The sequence below is a fragment of the Chiloscyllium plagiosum genome, chromosome 36, assembly GCF_004010195.1.
Source record: "Chiloscyllium plagiosum isolate BGI_BamShark_2017 chromosome 36, ASM401019v2, whole genome shotgun sequence".
NCBI classification, from domain to species: Eukaryota; Metazoa; Chordata; class Chondrichthyes; order Orectolobiformes; family Hemiscylliidae; genus Chiloscyllium; species Chiloscyllium plagiosum.
In genome coordinates this window covers 12,329,205-12,351,429 of record NC_057745.1, presented here as the reverse complement: position 1 = coordinate 12,351,429, position 22,225 = coordinate 12,329,205, and the positions used below count along the sequence as shown (strand labels likewise).

Sequence of the window (22,225 nt, the reverse complement as noted above, 5' to 3'; positions counted from 1 at the left end):
TCACTTACAATGGTTTGGAGCCAACTCCCTGTACCTACTGCGTTCATTCCCGTCTGTTTTGCATTCATGTTGTGCTAAAATCTAACAACATGGGAACTGAACACCAATCCATATGTACAGTTGCAATCTCTCTCCGTCTCTGACCTATATAGCCTCACTCTCCCTTGCCGAGCCCAACAGTCTCTCTCTCTCTCACTGACCCCTGAAGCCTCTCCCTTGCTCAGCCCCACAATCACTATCTCGCCCTCTCTCTAACTCCAGCAGTCTCTGTTTCCCTCACTTGCTGACACCCACAGTCTCTATATCCCTCTCATTCACTCCCACAATCTTTCTCTTCCATCCTTGCTGACCCGTCTGACTTTCATTCCCTCGCTAGCCTCAGTAGTCTCTCTTGCTGAATATACTCAAGGTTTGGTGAGACAGATTTTAGTGGGCAAAAGAGTCAGTTATGAGGACAGGCAGGGAATTGGAGTTGAGTGCAATCGTGATCTTATCGAGCGATGAAGCCGACTTGATAAGCTGAAACGGGCTTCCTCCTGCTCCTTTTGTGATCTTGCGTGAGGAGATTTGGGGCATTGGCACTATGCAAAGGCAAGTTATTGCTGCTATCATTACAAAGAATTGCAGCGTAGGTCATATATCCCAACAGATCGAAGATTCATAATCTGCCAGAAATTCCATTCACTTTATTTTATCCCAGCCCATCAGTACCTCCTATATTTTCTGTTCTCATGGACTTATCTATGTCCTTTTTAACTGTACCAATGCCATTTTGCTGCAACTGCTGCATGTAACGATGGGTTTCGCGTTCTCAATGTTCCTGAATATAGATAACTCAACCATAGCTACTTATTGAACTTTTTATTGTTTTAAATGTCCCCACGTGGAAACATTTTTTCTACATTTACCAAAACAAAAATCCTTGATAATTTTGAGGACCTCAGTTCTCAGCCTTCTCTCTTTTTTAAGAGAAAAAGTAGTGCTGAATTTGTATAGACATCATTATCTGAAAACCCATACAAGTATATTACAAACTCAGCTTCCCATGTGGAAATGACACTTTTGATACTGTACAATTGTTGTACAAAAACAAACCTCTAAGTAGTTAAACCACACTTGGACAATAAGTCCAGACTGCAATGCCATTTAATGATATTTAAAGTCTGCAGAATGCAAAATGGGGTAGAGGATTCCAGCTGATTAAACAACATTTATTCAACAATTCATGGTCTTTTGCCTGAAACTTTTGTTCCTGAAAACATTTTCATTCAAACCAGTTGCAGATGTGTTAAACAGGAGATTATTTATGCGTTCACCAAAAAAAAAGGCTTTAGGGCCATTGACCAGGGAGGTACTGAAGGGTGATATCACTGGCAGTTAGCAGATGTGCTCCAATCTCACTCAGTCCTAACACCCTTCATCTCTAATCAATGCTGTTTCAAAATCTGCTGTCCTTATACAACCTGCTGCGGACAGAGAACAAAAACAAACGCATCATGAAAGGAAACCTTTTTTTGTTACATGATGTTGGACTTTTCTGCTTTTGTCTTGTCCTGGGATGTGAAAATCAAAGGGTGGACTGAACACAGCCTGTAGTTAGGAGGCAGGCCATTAAATGACAGCAGATGCTGGTACAAACTCCTCTCAAACAGCAAAGGAGATCTAATCTGGTAAACCACCTCACAAATAAATACAGAGACCAATAGTATAATTACTGAAGTGGTCATGCCATTCCATACTGATTAGATGTGGCTTTGTAAAGATGGATGCATAAAAATGAAAAACTAAGCCATAATCCATTCTGCAAATATTCACACTGCAGTAGATATTCTCATCTTGCATCAGTCACTGATGCTATTAGTAAGGAATTTGAAAGTTTAATTCATGCCCAATGTGCTTAGTATGGCCAATATAGCCAGCCAGCACACAGTACACTGCTCATAAAGGATTATTAGATGCCCTCGGAATGCCACTTTATTAAAGGGGCTTCACTTGGAGCACCTGAGCAGATTCCAGAGGCTTCGTGCCTTTATGGAAGGAGCAAGAGAAAATCAGATGAAAAGTAAAATGCATCCAAAGTGGCTCTGTTATGTTTGCCCTTTCCTTCTTACTCTTCTCAAAGGGCCAATGGGCAAACAAATGAACAAACACAGAGAATACTGGAGAAACTCAGCAGATCTGGAGAGAGAAACAGAATTAATGCTTCGAGTCTGGTATGACTTCTTCAGAACTGAAAGGCGTTGAAACCAGACTCAAAACATGAACTCTCCACAGATACTGCCAGACCTGATGAGTTTCTCTCACATTCTCTGTCTTTGTATCAAATTTCCAGCATCTGCAACATGTTAGCTTTATTGGCCAAATAAGTAAGTTTGTTGTTCCCCAAGTGTTGGCCAAAAGTTAGTGATGTCTGATGGGTATCAGTCTTTGCCTGCTGGCCACTGATTCACGTAGCTGAGCCCGTGCTGTAAACTGCAGCTGCCCAGAAAATAATGCAAGTAATCTGGCTATCGCTGGTGGTGATGTGTGAGTGATTCAGCTATTAATGCAGACAAAGCCTCATGAGCAACAATCTCAGTCAATCATGCTACACCAGATTGACATTACTGTTGCTGATGGATGGATTTTGGAAAAGTTGACTATTTGATCGAACATAATTAAGTCGCAAAGATTTCTTAAGGATACAGGTGATTTTTTTTTAATTGCTTGTGGGATGTGGGCATTGCTGGCTGAGCCAACATTTATTGTCTATACCTAATCGCCCTGGAAAAGGTGATGGTGAGCTGACTTCTTGGAATTGCTGCAGTCCATGAGCTGTAGGTAGAGCTACAATGCCTTTAGTGAGGGAATTCCAGGATTTTGACCCAGTGACAGTGAAGAATCAATGATACATTTCCACATCAGGATGATGAGTGGCTTGGCGGGGAACTTCCAGGTGGTGGTGTTCACATTACCTGCTGCTGATCTCCTTCTAGATGGAAATGGTCGTGGGTTTGGAAGGCGCTGTCTAAGGATCTTTGATGAATTCCTGCTGCTACTGAGCGCCGGTGGTGGAGGGACTGGATATTTGTGGATGTGGTCGGAATGAAGTGGGCTGATTTATCCTGGATGGTGTCAAACTTTTTGACTGTTGTTGGAGCTGCACCCAACCAGGCAAGTGGGGAGTATTCCCTTGCACTCCTGACTTGTGCTTTGTAGATGGTAGACAGGCTTTAGAAAATCAGGATTCCCAGCTTCTGATCAACTCTTGAAGCCACTGTATTTATATGGCTACCCTGATTCAGTTTCTGGTCAATGGTAATTCCCAGAATGTTGATAATGGGGAACTCACTGATGGTAATGTGACTGCATGTCAAAGGGTGATGGTTACTGTCTCATATTGGACATAGTTATTGCCTACCATTACTGTGGTGCAAATGTTCCTTGCTACTTTACAGTCCAAGCTTGGAGATTGTCCAAGCCCATTTGGACATGGACCTCTTCAGTATGCAATATATCCCCTCCCCCACCCTTCCCAATCCAGATGACTTGGGTTAAGAGTTGTCACCTTCAGCAACTGCTGCTGTAACTGCTGCATTACATCAGAGTTCTGTTTAAGGAGTTGCTTTTGCTCTTTCAGCTCCTTGTACAGCTTGTCTATCTCTGTCTGAAGTCTGGCTTCTCGTTCCTGTGAAAAATAACACACATTAATATGAGCAAATTCTGACTGTACAATGTATTGTCAATTCAGCAATTAAATTTCTTAAAAATAAACTTTATATCTAAGCTACTACCTGGAAAGACAGCCACTGCAATCTGCGAAGTAATTAGTCAAAATGCTAGACAAATACATTGTCTCCATACTAGATGTGGAGGTTCATTCATCTTCATTCTTTTCAATCTTATCTCCACTTCCTCCCACCTAACCTGGTTGGGATACATCTTGATGGGTTGCCAATACCTTCCAGATATCTCTGTCAAGCAATCAGGCCTCATGCACAGGGTGAGGTGGTCAACTGGCTTGTCCAACTGAGAAAACAGTTTACACAAGCAATTACCAATGGATTACTGCAATGTTCAATCCAAACCTGGCAAGGTCAGCTGTTGAGTCCTATACTTATGCCGTGTCTCTTGGAAAGAAACTACTTAGATCAGTTCATTTAGTTTTCAGAGTTTTCTGTCTGTCAAGTTCCATACTATAGAGTTATAGAGATGTACAGCACGGAAACAAACCCTTCAGTCCAACTTGTCAGTGCCGACCAGATATCCCAACGCAATCTAGTCCCAACTGCCAGCACCTAGCCCATATCCCTCCAAACCCCTTCTATTCATATACTCATCCAGATGCCTTTTAAATGTTGCAATTGTACCAGCCTCCACCACTTCCTCTGGCAGCTGATTCCATACATGTACCACCCTCTGCGTGAAAATGTTGCCCCTTAGGTCCCTTTTATATTTTTCCCCTGTCACCCTAAACCTATGCCCTCTAGTTCTGGACACCCCTACTCCAGGGAAAAGTCTTTGTCTATTTATCCTATCCATGCCCCTTCTGATTTTGTAAACCTCTATAAAGTCACTCCTCAGCCTCCGACGCTCCAGGGAAAACAGCCTGAGCCTATTCAACCTCTCCCTATAGCTCAAATCTTCCAACCCTGGCAACATCCTTGTAAATCTTTTCTGAACCCTTTCAAGTTTCACAACATCCTTCTAATAGGAAGGAGACCAGAACGGCATGCAATATTTCAACAGTGGCCTAACCAATGTCCTGTACAGCTACAACATGACCTCCCAACTCTGTACTCAATACTCTGACCAATAAAGGAAACCAAAAGCCACCTTCACTATCCTAGCTACTTGTGACTCCACTTTCAAGGAGCTATGAACCTGCACTCCAAGGTTCAGCAACACTCCCGAGGACCTTACCATTAAGTGTATAAGTTCTGCTAAGATTTGCTTTCCCAAAATGCAGCACCTCACATTTATCTAAATTAAACTCCAACTGCCACTTCTCAGCCCATTGGCCCATCCGATCAAGATTCCACTGTAATCTGAGATAACTTTATTCGCTGTCCACTATACCTCCAATTTTGGTGTCATCTGCAAATTTACTATCTATGCCTCTTATGCTCACATCCAAATCATTTATATAAATGATGAAAAGTAGTGTACTACATTGGGCAATTAGGTCGTCTGTTAACTGACATCTTAAAGGGTGAACAGACAGATTGATACTGATATGGTTAAATCACAGAAATAATTATATGTGGCTTCAAAGGCTGTCCCTTCCATTGGGCTGTCCCTGCCAGTTGTGGAACTGATTTTGATATTCACAGTGAGCTCATCACAATACAGCATTAACAATACTTTGGGCGTTGGTGTGTGATGTCAGCTGTAAGTTCAACACAACTTGCTGAGTTCTGAAACAAGAGTGAGTTGGACTCCTCACACACAGCAAGGCAAGGAGGGTTAACTGCACACCATCTAGATTAGGATCTAAGAAACTGTCGATGAGAGGACTTTAATGGGCAAAGGTTCTTTCCAAAAACCTAACGGTTCAGACTGCTTGCTTTGTGTTGCTGCATTCTCCAGTGACGAATAAAAGCAAGACATTGAAAGAGTCCCTTTCATTGTTGCTATATTATTCAAGGCTTTGTTTAGAGCTTTCTTTTCCCTAACTCCTGTCTCTTTTTCTCCCTCTGCTCCTTTCTGTAATAGAATACCAGGCAGCTGTAAATGGGAGCTGTCGGTGGAATTGTTCTCCATTTCTCTGGATCATTTTAACTCCTTTTGGTCTTTCTACAGCAGTGCTCAAGAGTGTCATCAGAATACAGCCAATCAGCAATGATAGCTGTGTTCATTGACCCTTATCCAGAGCTCAGTGACCCTCACATCAGGCTCTGAATCAAAGCCTTCTGCAGCCCCCTGTGAATCCTCCCTCTCCCCTCACTAATGATCTCACTTGTGCAAAAGGTTTTGTTTTCCATTCCTAAAAGCATTTATTTTAAACTCTACTCTGCTTGCTATCATTAATTTGAAATGTTTTCACTAATTATTAATACACATTTAGATCTGGCTGTAAATATTTATGTGATGTTAATTTGGTGAGAAAATTTTAATCTCCAATTTTCTTCCAGGTTTCTTGGTGCTTGTTAAGATCTCATTAGCTAGCAGCTGGAGTGTCCCGGCGTAGTTACATGATTTCAGCTTCACTGTGCTGTAAAATGTGGAGTATGATGCAGCCAAACTGGTGTGAGGTTCTGATTTAGTGAGTGAAAGCATATCTGCAAGGCACATCTCAGTATAATTGCATCCAGCACAAATCCATCTCTTTAAACTTTCATTTTTGCCGGATTGCTTTTAATGTCTTTTATCCGTAGGGGTTGTGGAAGGTGCAGTATGTTCAGGGGCAAGGTTTCTTCGGTGCCTATAAACAATGGGTTTATGATTTCATTACACACAGCTCACAGAAGAAATCTCCCCCAAGTGCCAGGAAAGAGCTGATAGGACAGTCAGCGCTTAGGGACAGACTGAACCAAGCTCTCTGCATGTTCCTAATTTGAGCACAGCATGAGTTAGGCAATATAATCTGATGCTGCCACCATTCTCAACTTGTAGTGCTGTCAAATCTGATTTCTATCTTCACACCCAAATCAAAGGGCACTTTTAAAGAGAGTGATACCATGGGACAGCTAATGTTGCAATCGTACAGCTTAGGATTGTGTCTGAGATTTCCTAGATGGTGTATGTGTGAAGCTGTCTGTGATAACATGGAGAGTCACTGAGCAGAGACTCCAGGTGTTTCACATTAAGGGGAAAAGTAAATCATTTTTAGTTCAATAACCAGTTAGATGGGGGCATTGGTGAAGCCAGTCAGCAAAGACCAACGGTCACATTCCACTATTCTGTGTTAACATAGAAGAATGTGGTCACGACATGCTCAGCTTGTATACCTAAGCTTTTCCAATAAGAAATTTGGCTGTCTTGTCTCCTCTAGGGGCGGCACGGTGCTCAGTGGTTAACACTGCTGCCTCACAGCACCAGGGACCCAGGTTTGATTCCAGCCTCGGGCAACTGTCTGTGTGGAGTGATTAGCACTGCTACCTCACAACACCAGGGACCCAGGTTTGATTCCAGCCTCGGGCAACTGTCTGTGTGGAGTTTGTACATTCTCCCCGTGTCTGCATGCGTTTCCTTCCACAGTCCAAAGATGTGCAGGACAGGTGAATTGGCCATTCTAAATTGCCCACAGTGTTAGGTTCATCAGTCAGAGGGAAATAGGTTACTCTTCAGAGGATCGGTGTGGACTTGTTGGGCCGAAGGGCCTGTTTCCACACTGTAGGTAATCTAATCTAATCTAAAAAAAGGTTCCAGCCCCAGATCTGTTGGTCGCATTGTGTCTGGGTCAGAAGGCTAAGGGTTAAGTCCTGCTTCAAGACTAGAAGGCACACTTCCAATTGCCGTTCATGAGAGGTACTGAGAGAGTGCTACACTGTTGGAATTTGGATTAAATGTCAGAGACTGGCCTTTTATCCTAGGTGGATATAAAAGATGTGATGGCATTCAGAATATAGCAGGAGAGCTCAGCTAGTGTCCTGACCAATATTTATCCGTCAACCAGATTAATTAGTCAGTTTTTTATTGCTGTTCTTTGTGATCTTGCTCTGTGCCAATTGGTTACCACATTTCCCTTTGCATGAAGCACCCCGTCGTGAAACACATGTGAGCATTTTATATAAATGGCCCAGATAAAGGAATTGGTGTTACAGTTATTAAATTTGCTGACGAGACTTGGATAGGTGGGAAAATAAGTTGTGAAGAAGAGATAAGGAAGCTACAAAGAAATTGGATGGGTGAAGTGAATTGAAAAAGATCTGGAAAATCTCCTCGTCTGTCCAAGTCCTTCTGCTGCCTCACCTCTTCCACAACATGACATGTCCCTCCACCCTATCTTTGTGTTATCAGCAAACCTAGCAACAACTTACCCAGTTCCTTCATCTAGATCATTGGTGTATAATGAGAACAGTTGTGGTCCCAATACTCAACTCTGCAAAACTCCACTAGTCACCAGCTGCGATTCTGAAAAAGACCCCTTTATCCCTTGTCCCTAACACCATGGACCCTTACATTATTTAGCAACTTCCCACACAGCACCTTATTAAAGGCACTGCAAAATTTCTCTGAGACTCCTTAGACAACACCTTCCATAGCTATGATCACTACCATCTAGAAGCACAAAGACAGCAGACACATGCGGACATGACACCTACAAGTTCCCCTCCAAGAAACTCACCATCCTGACTTGGAACTATATCAATGTTCCTTCACTGTCACTGGGTCAAAACTTTAGAACTTCCTTCCTGACTATGTTTTTGATGCAACTGCACCAACTATAGTTGTTCAAGAGACAGCTCACCACCACCTTCAACTGCAACTAGAGAGGGGCAATAAAGGCTGGCCCAGCCAGTGAAACTCACAGCCCACGAATGAGTGGAAAGTAAAAGGTAAGATCCTAAGGAGACTTGACAGGGCAGATGTGGAAGGGATATTGTCTTCTAGCCCATCTTGTGTGCCCATTTTCCATGCCAGTAGTGGGAATGCAGCCCAATAGTATACATAGAAACAATTAAAGTCCTTTCCTAAAACTCCAGTCATCAAAATGAAGACAAGGCTTTCTCTGCTATGTTGAATGCTGGGCTAGCTCTCCTTACACATTGTCTCGTCCACATGCCCATGTGATCTCTCGTGCTCTTGAATTAAACAACAATTATCTAGAAGCATGTACATGTGCTTCACATAACTCGACATCTGCTTTCTGTTTTGGGTTACTTTCTCTATTATGGATCTTTAGTTCACCGTTGTTATTTATAAGTCACTGTCTAATGTTTCTTTAAAAAATTACATTTGAACTATCGTACGAAAGAATTTCAGGCAAACTAGATGCTCAATTATCTAAGCAAAAATATCTACTTTGCATTAATTATTCCCATAAGATGTAATCTCCAGGCTACGGCTGTTCTTAGTTTTATCTAAGTGCCTCGGTCTTGTCAATTTTCAAGGGGAAGTTTCAAATGACCAATCCTTATCTGCGTGTTAATGAGCACTTGCAAATGTACTGAAGCCATGATGTGAAGAAGCCGGTGTTGGACTGGGGTGGACAAAGTTCACACGACATCAGGTTATAGTCCAACAGGTTTATTTGGAAGCACTAGCTTTTGGAGCAGTGCTCCTTCATCAGGTGGTTGTGGAGTATAAAATCATAAGACACAGAATTTATAACAAAAGATTACAGTGTCATACAGTGATATATTGAATAAACCTGAATTGTTAAGTCTTTCATCTTTTAGAATGGTTTGCAGGTTTTGTTCATTAATACGTAAATCCCAGAACTTCTTTTAAGTCACCTTCTCAAGAAAGCTTAAGGTTTTATCACAAAAAGTGAGATCTCAGCTCAGACAATGCATTAAAGGTGTGAGGTCAGAGTCTGTATGTATCCCAATCTTCATTCAGACTGGTTCTATTTCCAAAGTGGAATTTACAAAATATTACATTTATTGACTTTCTGCATTGACTGCCTGCAGATTGTGCATTTTTGAGCAAAATAGAATATATCTGCAAATATAATTCTGCAAATACAAACTCACCCCATGGAATTATATGTGTGTGTGCATGCATATCAAAGGCATCTTGAAACCCATTGTACAAAGGACCCCAGTTTCTGCCATGACACAACAGACTTTTTACAGAAACTCAGCACCTATAGACTAGTCGAACCAGGAACATTCCTCGTCACAATGGACATGTCAGCACTCTACACCAACATCACCCACAATAACAGCATCGCTGCAACAGCCTCAGTACTCAAAACCAACAACTGCCAATCTGCAAGCACCATCCTACAACTCATCCACTTCATCCATGACCACAACGTTTTTATCTCTGACAACTAATTCTTCATCCAGACACATGGAACAGCTATGGGGACCAAATTTGCACCCCAACATGCCAACATTTTCATGCACAGGTTCATACAAGACTTCTTTTCTGCACAGGACGTCCAACCAACGCTATACACCAGGTTCATTGACGACATTTTCTTCCTCTGGACCCATGGTGAGGAGTCACTGAAACAACTGCACATGATATCAACAAATTTCATCCCCCCATCAGGCTTACCATGGACTACTCTCTAGTATCTGTCTCATTGTTGGACACATGCATCTCCATTAAGGATGAGCACCTCAGCACCTCACTCTACCACAAACCACGAATAACCTCACGATGCTACACTTCTCCAGCTTCTACCCAAAACATATTAAAACAGTCATTCCCTACAGACAAGCCCTATGCATACACAGGATCTGTTCAGATGAGGAGGAACATGACGGACACCTAAAGGTGCTCAAGGATGCCCTCATAAGAACAGGGTACGATGCTCAACTCATCGATCGCCAGTTCTGGCGTGCCACAGTGAGAGACCATAATGACCTCCGCAGGAGATGGACACAAGCTGCAACCAATAGGGTACGCTTCATTGTCCAGTACTTCCTGGGAGCGGAGAAACTATGCCATGTTCTTCGCAGCCTGCAACACGTTATTGATGAGGATGACCACCTCGCCTTCCCTACGCCTCCACTTCTCGCCTTTAAACAACCACCAAACCTTAAACAGACCACTGTTCGCAGAAAACTGCCCAGCCTTCAGGACAACATCAACCACAACACCATACATCCCTGACAGGGCAACCACAGCAAGACGTATCAGAGTGTCGACACGGATACCACCATTACACATTGCGCGGCAGGTTCTCATGTGACTTAGCCAACATTAACTATCTCATACGCTTCAGGCAATGATACCATGACAAGCAGATACTACGACAATCAGCAGACAAGGGTGTTCCCTCCCAGTTGGGGAACACTTCCGCAGTCAGGGATATTCGGCCTTGGATTGTCAGGTGACCATCCTCCAAGGCAGACTTCAGGACAGGCAACAACGCAAAGTGGCCAAGCACAGGCTGATAGCCAAGTTCAGTACCCACGGGGATGGCATCAACCGGGACCTTGGGTTCATGTCACATTACAGGTGACCCCATTGCACTATACACTCTCTCTCACGCACACACACAAGCACACATACACATACACTCTTACGTACTCACATAGTCATGCAGACCGTCTCTCATACACACGCTCTCTCTCATACACACATGTGGCCCCACACTCACGCCCACACACACACCCTCTCACAGGTTTATACTCCGTCACACCCACACACACACAAATACTTTACCAGGTTTTCACACACACAGACACATACACTCTCATGTACACTCACACTCACATACACACAGTCACATACACCCATGCACTCTCTCTCTCTCATGCATACATACGCACAAATAAGTCTATGGGGTGAGTTTGTACTTGCAGAATTATATTTGCAGATACATTCTATTTTGCTTGAAAAATGCACAATCTGCAGGCAGTCAATGCAGACAGTAATATGCAGACATATAATATTTTGTAAATTCCACTTTGGAAATATAACCAGTCTGACTCAAGATTGGGACACAGACAGACTCTGACCTCACACCTTTACTGCATTGTTTGAGGCGAGATCTCACCTTTTGTTATAAAACCTTAAGTTTTCTCGAGAAGGTAATTTAAAAGAAGTTCTGGGATTTACATATTAATGAATCAAAACCTGCAATTCAGGTTTGTTCAATATATCACTGTATGACACTATAATATTTTGCTATAAATTCTGTATCCTACGATCTTATAAATCACAACCGCCTGATGAAGGAGCAGTGCTCCAAAAGCTAGTGCTTCCAGATAAACCTGCTGGACTATAATCTGGTGTTGTGTGAAATGTAATGAAGGCTTGGTATATTCATCCAATTTTATTGACTAAATTAGGAGACAGAAGAATGTGTAGAGTAATTTCAGCCCTGCTAGGCAGGTTGTTGTCTTCAAGTAGCATGTTACTTTTATTTTTAATAATCACATTAGCATACTGCACGGTGCTGTACCTTAACCAGCACATCTCCATAAACTATCACTACCTTCACCAGAGAGGTTTTATGTTTTTAAACAAATTGCACATGTCTAGAATTGAGCTTCCCCACAGCCCCCAAACTACTTTATTGACAGATCATGAGATTAATTTGGAATAGATTTGAAGACTGAGTAGGCAAGATAGCTGGGAGCATCAAATGGCAACTGCTAGCCTGAAGAGATCGACACTCTGTAAAATATTTATAGTAAGTTGTAAACTACACTTGGACCTGTGTGCTGAGCATTTGAGGTTCCACAGATGAACCCCAACAACAACACAATAGCTACATTCTTTACTTCCTGCAGCTGAGGCAGAGAGAGTTGATACTGTGTGGACCTGACCAGCTCCTCTTCTGGTAACATAAATATTTCACAAGCCTGCTTCTTCCAGGTGCACCTTGCATTGTTTTGAAAGCTGAAAGACAATTTTAATTTTCCAAATCACTTGAACCCTTCGCAGAGGACTCCAGTATTTGCAGCTTTAGGATCAACTGATGCCTTCCCTTGGTTATCTGCACTCCCCATCTTCATAGTTTGGCGTAAACTAGTCACCAAAAGACATGACCAACTAGTATCCATAGACACAGACAAAGATGGACACCAGTTTGACTGGGACAATACATCCATCCTGGGACAGGCTAAGCAAAGACACACACGAGAATTCCTAGAGGCCTGACATTCAAACCGGAACTCCATTAACAAACATATCGATTTGGACCCTATTTACCAACCCCTCAGAAAAAGAACCAGAAATGGTATTACCCACCACAACAGACCAAGACAGATAAGTAGCAAGTGGGACAGAACACCAGCCTTTCATTGGAGACTCACTGATTATATTACCTAGCATGGTGATAAAAAGTCTGATAACAAATCTACCAGCTCAGCAAGCAAACCCACAACCTGATATGGTGTAAATATTTGCCTAAGTCATCATGTTGTGGATTGATGCCAATGCCCTCACCCACACACACATAGTCTTGGTCTTCACCTTCTGTGCAGGTCTAAGAGAATGTTATTTTGCCAATGGTGTCAGACCTTGAATGGATTATTAAACAAAAGTCTTATCTTCCTGTTATGGAATCCATGTGCCATTTGCAGAAGAGAGAGTTCTTGTGGTGTGCTGGCAAACACTTTTCCATAACTAATTAGAGCAAAAACACATCGACTTAATTGTTCATTCTGTGGTGGCTTGTGGAATCTTGCTGTACATAAAATGTTTGTCTACAAAACCAACTTTGACGTCTTACACAACCACCTGATGAAGGAGTGGTGCTCCGAAAGCTAGTGCTTCCAATTAAACCTGTTGGACTTTCACCTGGTTTTGTGTGATTTTTAACTTTGACAGCACATTGTAATAAAATCTGTGGCTTGTAGCATGAAAGTGAGCAGTGTTGGAGGGATAGAGATGCTGCAAGTTTGGAAGAAGCAGCATTAGGCCCATGGAGACTGGAGCGAATATCGGCTTGGAGTTGGAGCAGGCTGCGCCAGCAAAAGCAGGGTCGGAGGTCCCAGGAAGACTTGGGCATGTGGCTAAGCTGAAGACCTGGGACAAAGGAGAACAAAGTTTGGGTGCTGGGCACATGGTCAGCACTGGACTCCAAACATCTGCCAGAAGCATATACACCTCTTCTCATGTAAACCCAACTGGGCAAGAATGGAATCCACATTATTCAGTCTATTTATTGAATGCCAAGTGCTTTGGAACATTGTGGGAGATGCAATAAGTTTGCTCTTGTTGCAGTTTTCCTAATGCACTTTCACACATAAATTTATGTCGAAGTGTGATATTGAGCCATACAAAATGCAAGGCCTAGAATGAATTGAATGAGTTGGTCTTCACTTTGTCAGCTGTTTGTATATTAATGTATGCCTCAGCATCCTTAGGCACTCTTTGCCTACTAGCAGAACAAGTGCCCCTCAAATAAGAATAGAATTCTCCAGCTATCACCAGGCTGACAATTGATTGGGTCACTAGGGGACTGCCAGCTACAGAAGAACAACAGTTCAGCCATACTCAACACCTTTGATAGAACACAAATTGGTTTTGCTCCACTGGTGATGGTCACGGAGTTCAAAGTAAACTGGGGTAGAGAGTTGAACAGCAGTAGTACAAATTTAAAAATCACACAACACCAGGTTATAGTCCAACAGGTTTAATTGGAAGCACACTAGCTTTTGGAGCGATGCTCCTTCATTAGGTGATAATGGAGGGCTCAATCCTAACACAGAATTTATAGCAAAAAATTACAGTGTAATGTAACTGAAATTATACATTGAAAAACTGATTGTCTGTTACAATGGTACAGATTGGTTTCCTTGTATTAAAAGCAACCAACTGACTCCCCACAGCAATGTATCTCTTGTCATGACAGCCGATGCTCATCATAAATTACTTACCTACATTTGAACTTTTATCAAGTGTTACGACACGGGGTAAACCCTCCTGCTTAATTTAAACAGCAACACAGAAAAGATTTATCCTGTGCAGTAATCTGTGAAGATTCAACAGGCCAAGAACTATTTCAAGTAAAAACGAACAAGTTTATTTCAGCTTTTTCCGTATTCCTGTCCTCTTTTCTTATTCTTGGAGATTCTTCTTCACAGGTTACTGATTGATAAAGGTACCTTTAAGAGAGCTATTTTTCAGACAATCTTTACATGCTGGTAGCTTGGCAGTTCTCCTCTCAACTGTTCAATTTTCCCCAGTCTTATATCCCCAAAGCATCAGATTGTGTCATTGGCTTTTAAGGTTGTCAATATATCAATTCAAACTGATTGGAATTTGGTATTTTTGGGGTATAATTTAAACTGATTGGCCTAATTTGAACCTGTTTTGTCATTTCTAGGCAACCAGCTATCTTAGCTACCCCAGTAGCTGGAGCTCATGTTTACATTGTATCTTATTGAGAACACTTGGTGCTGTCACTGCTAGCTTTTAACTCTCTTAAAGGTACAGTACAGCCACATCTTCATAACACAAGACACTATTTTTCTTTAAGAAATAGGCTTAAAAATCATGAATGGCTGAGATTGCAAATCCACAGAATGGAATTCACTGATTGCTGAAAATCCCTGTGTGAACCCATGGAACATCATGCCTGTAGAGTGTCAGGGAAACTTCAAACACAGAATTAAAGAGGGAGCGATGCAAGGTAAAACCTGATTACAGCAAGAAATCCATCTCCAGTGGATTTTGGAATGAGTCAAAAGACATGTTTGTGTTTTACTCTCTCAGAACAGCACAAGAATAAGGGTTAAAAATCCCTGGAGCTTTAGTATCAGTGTATTAGTCAGCTAATGTGCTAGGGTAGACAAGTGTTCTTGAAAGTGCCAGCTTGAGGACAGCTATTGGACATCCCAGCACTGCAAATAAAGAAAACCTGTCTCTCCCTCTAAGTGCTGGAAGCCAGTGAAGTCACTATCTAAAAGGAAGCAAGACAAAAGCTTGACAACCAACTTGCAGAGCCCAGAATCACAAAACCAACGGTTTCGCTATGAATATCAGCCTTGTCAATGCCATCCAACTTAACACTCGCAACATTCCACCATCACTTCTTCACAGAACCCAATTCTAACCCATACATCTTTTTAGCCGGTATCTTTTCATTGCATTCACATTTCCAGCCTGCATGCATGTTGGTGTCACATTTTATTGCATTTTCTCACGTTCAGTAGCAAAAACCACTCCCCCTTTCTTTAACTCAAGAAAGCCTGGTTGATTTGCCTCCTTTTAAAACACAAATACCTGTGGATTGGTAGAAGTTATCCAGAAGGGAAGGGATACTTTTTAAATGAACCTTGTTGCGACCAACTGAGACAGAGATTGATTTAAGAGAGGGAGCCAGTTCATGCTTCCTCACCCACGAGCTGACCATTTTGAGGACATCTTGCCCAGAATCGTAAAACATGGAGGAATTCTGGCTGGAGATGGTTGGAACTCTGCACAGAACCTTTTGTTGCATTCATTCATGGGATGTGGGTGGGCCAGCGTTTATTGCCCATCCATAATTGCCTGGAGGGCAGCAAATACATTGCTGTGGGTCTGGAGTCACATAGGCCAGATGAGGTAAGGATGGCAGTTTCCTTTCCTAAGGGACATTAGTGAGCTGGATGGGTTTTTCCAACAATTGACAATGGATTCATGGTCACCATTCGACTCTTAATTCGAGATATTTTTATTGAATTCAAATTCCACCATCTGCTGTGGTGGGATTTGAACCCGGATCCCTAAAACCGCTGTCCCAGTCTGTGCACAGTTCCAATATTAGTGGCATCAAGCGCTGGTCTGGAAACAGAAAAATGATGGTCATACCAATGCAAGTCTTTGCTGTTCCTCCAGGAGATGCAGACTATTATGGTTTCCCTCCTGTGGCTCTATTTTGCCTTCAATCCGTTTTATCCCCTTCCCCTCTCTGGCCAACTCGGCATCCTGTTAAGGAGAAAACAGGAATTATTGCTCAACTGCCCATTCTAAACGTTATGTTTAGATCCCAAATCCTTTTGTGACTTAATGTCAGAATTTAAATCCATTATTATCCCTGCACCACTCCATGTAAGAGATAATTGCAAAACTATTTGCAGACGTGTCAGCAGCAATGATGAGAGACATGACTTTGAACGTGCCTGAGTTTAATGAAGCAATGTTTATTTTCCAAACTCTGCCTGGAAAATCTGTACAGTACAATGATCAGAGAACTGCACGTAGATAAGGAAATGAGTACCAGCTCATCTGTGGAGTAAAAACCTGTTGGCTGGCACCAGGAATAAAAATAATAACCAAAAGTGTCTGGCAAAGCTGACACTTTTAACTGGAGTTGCCTGCTTTTTACTTTAGTCCCAGTTCAGGGTACCTTCTGAAGCATTTCAGAGGCATTCTGTCAAAACTGCTAAGCAAAAAGAACACATCCCACCACCGTATTCTCAGTAGAATCAGGGCAGAGCACTAAAAGAAAGGTTCAAAAAGATCTACATTTATGTAGCACCTTTTATCATGTTAAAAATCACATAATGCCAGGTTATAGTCCAACAGGTCTATTTGGAGGTACTAGCTTTCAGAGGTCTGCTCCTTTATCAGGTCCCACAAGCACCTGATGAAGGAGCAGCGCTCCGAAAGCTAGCTTTTCCAAATAAACCTGGCGTTGTGTGATTTTTAACTTTGTACACCCTAGTCCAACATCGGCATCTCCAAATCATGACTTTTATAACGTGTTTTATATCATGACTGTTACACAGAAAATGTGCTGGCTAATTTGTGCATGTCAATTCCCACAAATACTGATGTTAACCTGTTGTTTGAGGGATAAATGTTACACAGGACATGAAGAACATTCTTCTATTCTTCTTTGAATCATGCCACAGGATCTTTTACATCTTTCAGAAACAGCAAACAGACTCTGGGTCTATTGCTCAAGCTGATGATGATACCACTGACAGTGCAGCACTCTCTCAGCACTATGTGTGATGAGGCTTTTCTCACATTCCAAGAAGTATTGAGAATCCTCATTTACGTTTGCTGACAGTGGTTCAGTGCCTCTGTAGAGAGGCAGCAGTTGAGGCAATTCTCCTCTGCCCTCAGTAGTGTTGCCGACAAGATAATATATCAGTGTTGCCATAGTCAGTGTTGCTGTCAGAGATGTCACTGCACTGTAAAAGGGCCATGAGCTCTGTTTGGATCCCACGATATAGGGAGCTGGTAAACATTGATTCCATTGCATTGTGTGCTCACTAATGAACTATTCATGCAGCGCAGGTTCTGATCTCAGGCTGGATCAAATGAGGGCAATCACTAGGATTGCAGCTGTCAGGATAATTATGTTTCAAACAGATAGAACAGTGCTATTCACATGACTGTCAGAGGCCTTTTAAAAATAACATCCCTTTAACAAAGGGGACTGAAATACACTTTGCTGAATTAATATTCTATTAAGACTTCACACATATGCAAATTTCATTCAATTAAATTACTATTAAGCTGTAATTTGATGGAGGACATTAGTAGAGGAGCTCATTTTGTTTGACCTGAAGCTAATTAAACTGGACTGGTATCAACATGATGAGGCTGGAAATGACCAAACCTTGTTCTTTGAAAGAGGTGACGTGGGCAGAGCAGGACGGTGATAGTACTTGGAGCTTTTCACAGCAGACATTTCTGCATTCATCCAGGTAGCTAGGTAAAGAAAAATACTGTTAGAGAGGAGAAGGGGGATTTAATTACAAAGATCAAAACTATGAGGGGTCTTGATATTGCAGATAGGGAGAAACTGTTTTTACTGCCTGGAGGGCCTCATTTACAATAATTGGCATAAAAATCAGAGAAGAGATGTTTTGTTTGACACTGAGTTTTTGTCTGGAATGTGCTGCCTGAAAAGGTGAATGAAGCAGATTCAATAATAACAAATCGAAACACATAGCACACTCCTGATGAAGACTTACACCCAAAATGTCAACTCTCCTGCTCCTCGGATGCTACCTGACCTGCTGTGCTTTTCCAGCACCACACTTTTCAACTCAACATAGAGGTTATGATTGATCAGAAATTGACTGGACCAGCCACATAAGTACAATAGTTACATGTGTGTGTCTGAGACTAGAATGAGTTACTCACCTCCTCATTCCCCCAAGACTGCAAGGGACATGTCAGGAGTGTGGTGGATTACTCTCCAATTGCCTGGATGAATGCAGCTTCTACAACACTTAAGAAACTTGACACCATCCAGGACAAGGATGCTCACTTAATTGGCACCACATCCACCACCTTCAATATTCACTTCCTCCACCACCAATGCAAGGTAAGAGCAGTGTATACCATGTACAAGATGCATTGCAGCAACTCAACAAGGCTTCTTCTATAGCACCTTCCAAACTCAAGACCTCTACCACCCAAATGGACAAGGGCAACAAATACATTGGAACACTGCCAGTTGTAGGTTCCCCTCCCAGCCATACACCATGCTGACGTGGAAATCTATCGCCATTCCTTCATTGTCACTGGGTCAGAATTCTGGAACTCCCTCTCTAACAGTAGAGGTTGACTCACTACCACCTTCTCAAAGGCTATTTGAGAATAATACATACTGGCCTAGCCAGTGATGCAAAACATGTCATGAAATAATAGCTACAGGTAAACAACTGCAGCCGAAATCCAAAGGTGATGGACTGATGGTGGTGGGGAGTGATGAACAAAATACCAGGAAATGGGGATGGCTTTGCAGCTGACTTCTGACAGTTTCTTAGTTTAGATTAGATTACTTTAGATTCCCTACAGTGTCGAAACAGGCCCTTCGGCCCAACAAGTCCACACCGACCCTCCAAAGAATAACCCACCCAATCCCATTTCTCTCTGACTAATACACCTAACACTATGGGCAATTTAGCATGGCCAATTCACCTGGCCTGCACATTTTTGGACTGTGGGAGGAAACTGGAGCACCCGGAGGAAACCCATGCAGACACAGGAAGAATATGCAAACTCCACACAGACACTCACCCAAGGCTGGAATAGAACCTGGGTCCCTGGCACTGTGAGACAGCAGTGCTAACCACTGAGCCACCACGCTGCCCATGAAAAAAAACAAGAATCCATACATTCTGGGTTTCCACGTACTCACTGCAAGGAGTTGAGGATTTTCATATCAGCCATGATCTTATTGAATGGAGGAGCTGACACGATGGACTGAAGGGCCTACATTCAGCTCCTAGATCTTTTGGTGTCATTGCATCACGCGTAAACTTACACAATGCAGATCAAATAAAGTACATTTAGTCTGGAACTTGAATGACAGCATCAGTGGCACGATAGGCCAGCCCTAATGCTAAATGTGATCTCCCAGCCAGCAGGACCTGGGGTCTGGCTGAAAACTTTCCCAGGGCATTGTATTTAATGGAAAGATGGCCCCAAATTACAAACCGAAAATGCAAAGGAAAGGGATGTTAAATAGAGATCTCTGAATTAATTAACACATGAAAGTAATCTGAATTTTTCATTGGACTTTGGGATTTGTTGTTGTTATATATTAACTGAGGAATCCCCAAGGAAATTGGTTGAGTGAGTAGGAATACTATTTGCCATAGTACTAACATAGTACAGGCAAGTCCTAGATCTGGTTCTGTTCAGTGCTAAATAATCTGACACAAGTACAGCACTTCAATTGCCCTCAGTTCTCCTGGGCTATAGTTGAAATGACCTTAAAAACTAGAACTCAGCCTAAATGTTGCTAATTATTTTCTCTGCATTTTATATACAGCTCATTAATCACCATATGATCCTGCTAAAACCAGGTGAGCCCTCACAAAGTCACAGAGTCATGGAGATGTACAGCATGGACACAGACCCTTCGGTCCAACTCATCCTTGCTGACCAGATATCCCAACCTTATTGAGTCCCATTTGAGAGCACTTGGCCCATATCCATCTAAACCCATCCTATTCATATAACCATTCAGATGCCTTTTAAATAATGCAATTGTACCAGCCTCTACCACTTCCTCTGGTAGCTCTTTCCATACACACACCACCCTCTGCATAAAAAAGTTACCCCTTAGTTCCCTTTTATATTTTTCCCCTCTCACCCTAAACCGATTCCCTCTAGTTCGGGACTCCAAAGTCCAGGGAAAAGACTTTGTCTATTTATCCTATCCATATCCCTCATGATTTTATAAAGCTCTACGAGGTCAAACCTCATCAGCCCTGTTGATTTATTTTCTTATTAAAAAGTGGTGTCATCACTGAGAATTAGGAATTCAGTTTTCAAAAGCACCTTACACTGGCCAAATTAAAGTATTTTTTTCATGCTACAAGGATAATAAACACAGATACAAACAATTGAAGAAACTCAAAATTCACTGACGATAAGAACCCACTGTCCTTAAAGATTTTGTAAAGCATCACTGTCTATAACAATCATGTTATCCCTTATGAAGTCATCAAGGATAAGCCCTTAGAGACTGACAGCAACAAATCAACATGGCTTAAACTAAACATCTTGTCTATAATGTCATGTTTGATCAAGTACAGATCTCCAGTGGCTAAGATTTTCATATCTCAATGTGCAAGCCCCAACTTCAATCCTTGCCTCTTTAGTGAACAATAATCTTCATCATTGTCATACCTCTACACTTTGTGTGCCCTCTGCCCAAACGTAGTCTATTCAGCGATCTCTGGTTTCCAGTCCCTGGAGTTTTCAGCATTCCTGATTTCCACGGAGATTCAGAGCCACTCCTGCCACAAGTTGTGACTGGATTGGTGGAGTTCTATGTACAGACAGAAAGACAACTTGTGATGGGCAGTAAAGTTCAATAATGCTATGTGTTAACTAGAAACGTTCACCTCTTCCGTCTGTGTCAAACACAATAAAATTCTGTATATTTGTTGTTCATCCTCAAGTAATCTAAGGATTTATATTTGCCTTTTGTTTGCTGTGACAATTCAATCTCATTCAGTAATTGATAAGTTCCAAGACTTTCTTTTAATGTTGAAACTTGTGCAACTATAAGTAAGATTAATTTTTTTTAGGATAACGGTGAAGCTTATCGCGCTGAGGACAGCATATAAACGTGTTTAAGAAAACAGAACAGAGTTTGGAAAGAGGTTTGTTAATGATATGTGAATGAGGCAGTGAAATGTTCCAACTGTTTGTGATTTGACTTGGATGCTTTGGGGTAATTACGTTGTTTGTGTTTGACAGGCGATGGTACTATGAGCGATGGGGACTTTACAGAACAAGAAGATTCACCACTTACCACTGGGCTTTAAATCTACTTGAAGTTAATCAAACATCATCATCCTAATAGACTGGCTTCAGGTCAGTACATTGAAAGGCAAGCTGAACTGAATGGTTATAGGATTGGCAGCTTGATGACATCTTGTCAATCCTGTTTACATGATGGTGAAAAATGTGCACAAAACAAACACAATATTCTGCATAGTAACACTGTGTGAATGTGACAGATATTTTGGCTGCTGTAGTTCCAAATTTGGTTTGTTTCAATAGGAACAAGGCTACCCCCAAACTATTTTCTCCTTTTGTCAGGTCTCATTGATATTTTCCTAACTATCCAAGCAGGATTGTCTGCTAAAATGAGCCTCATTAGCTAAGTTCACCATCCCTGGCTAACAATACAATCAAGACGTTATTGGGGATTATTCCATTAAGAAAAGTACACATAAACAATGTGACAGCACAAGGAAAA

General features: G+C 41.9%; 1 protein-coding gene across 4 annotated transcripts in view; it reads right to left on the bottom strand.

Annotated features, from left to right (window-relative positions):
* LOC122540959 overlaps positions 1-22,225 on the bottom strand; it is an 83,833-nt gene that overhangs the window by 1,685 nt on the left and 59,923 nt on the right. For all 4 annotated transcript variants that reach the window (XM_043677312.1, XM_043677315.1, XM_043677314.1 and 1 more), the window contains 4 exons: positions 21,145-21,286; positions 18,113-18,204; positions 16,351-16,467; positions 3,548-3,667 (listed from right to left, as the gene is read on the bottom strand). In XM_043677312.1, coding sequence (XP_043533247.1) covers positions 3,548-3,667; positions 16,351-16,467; positions 18,113-18,204; positions 21,145-21,286 — 471 coding nt within the window. The remainder of the gene's footprint in view (positions 1-3,547; positions 3,668-16,350; positions 16,468-18,112; positions 18,205-21,144; positions 21,287-22,225) is intronic.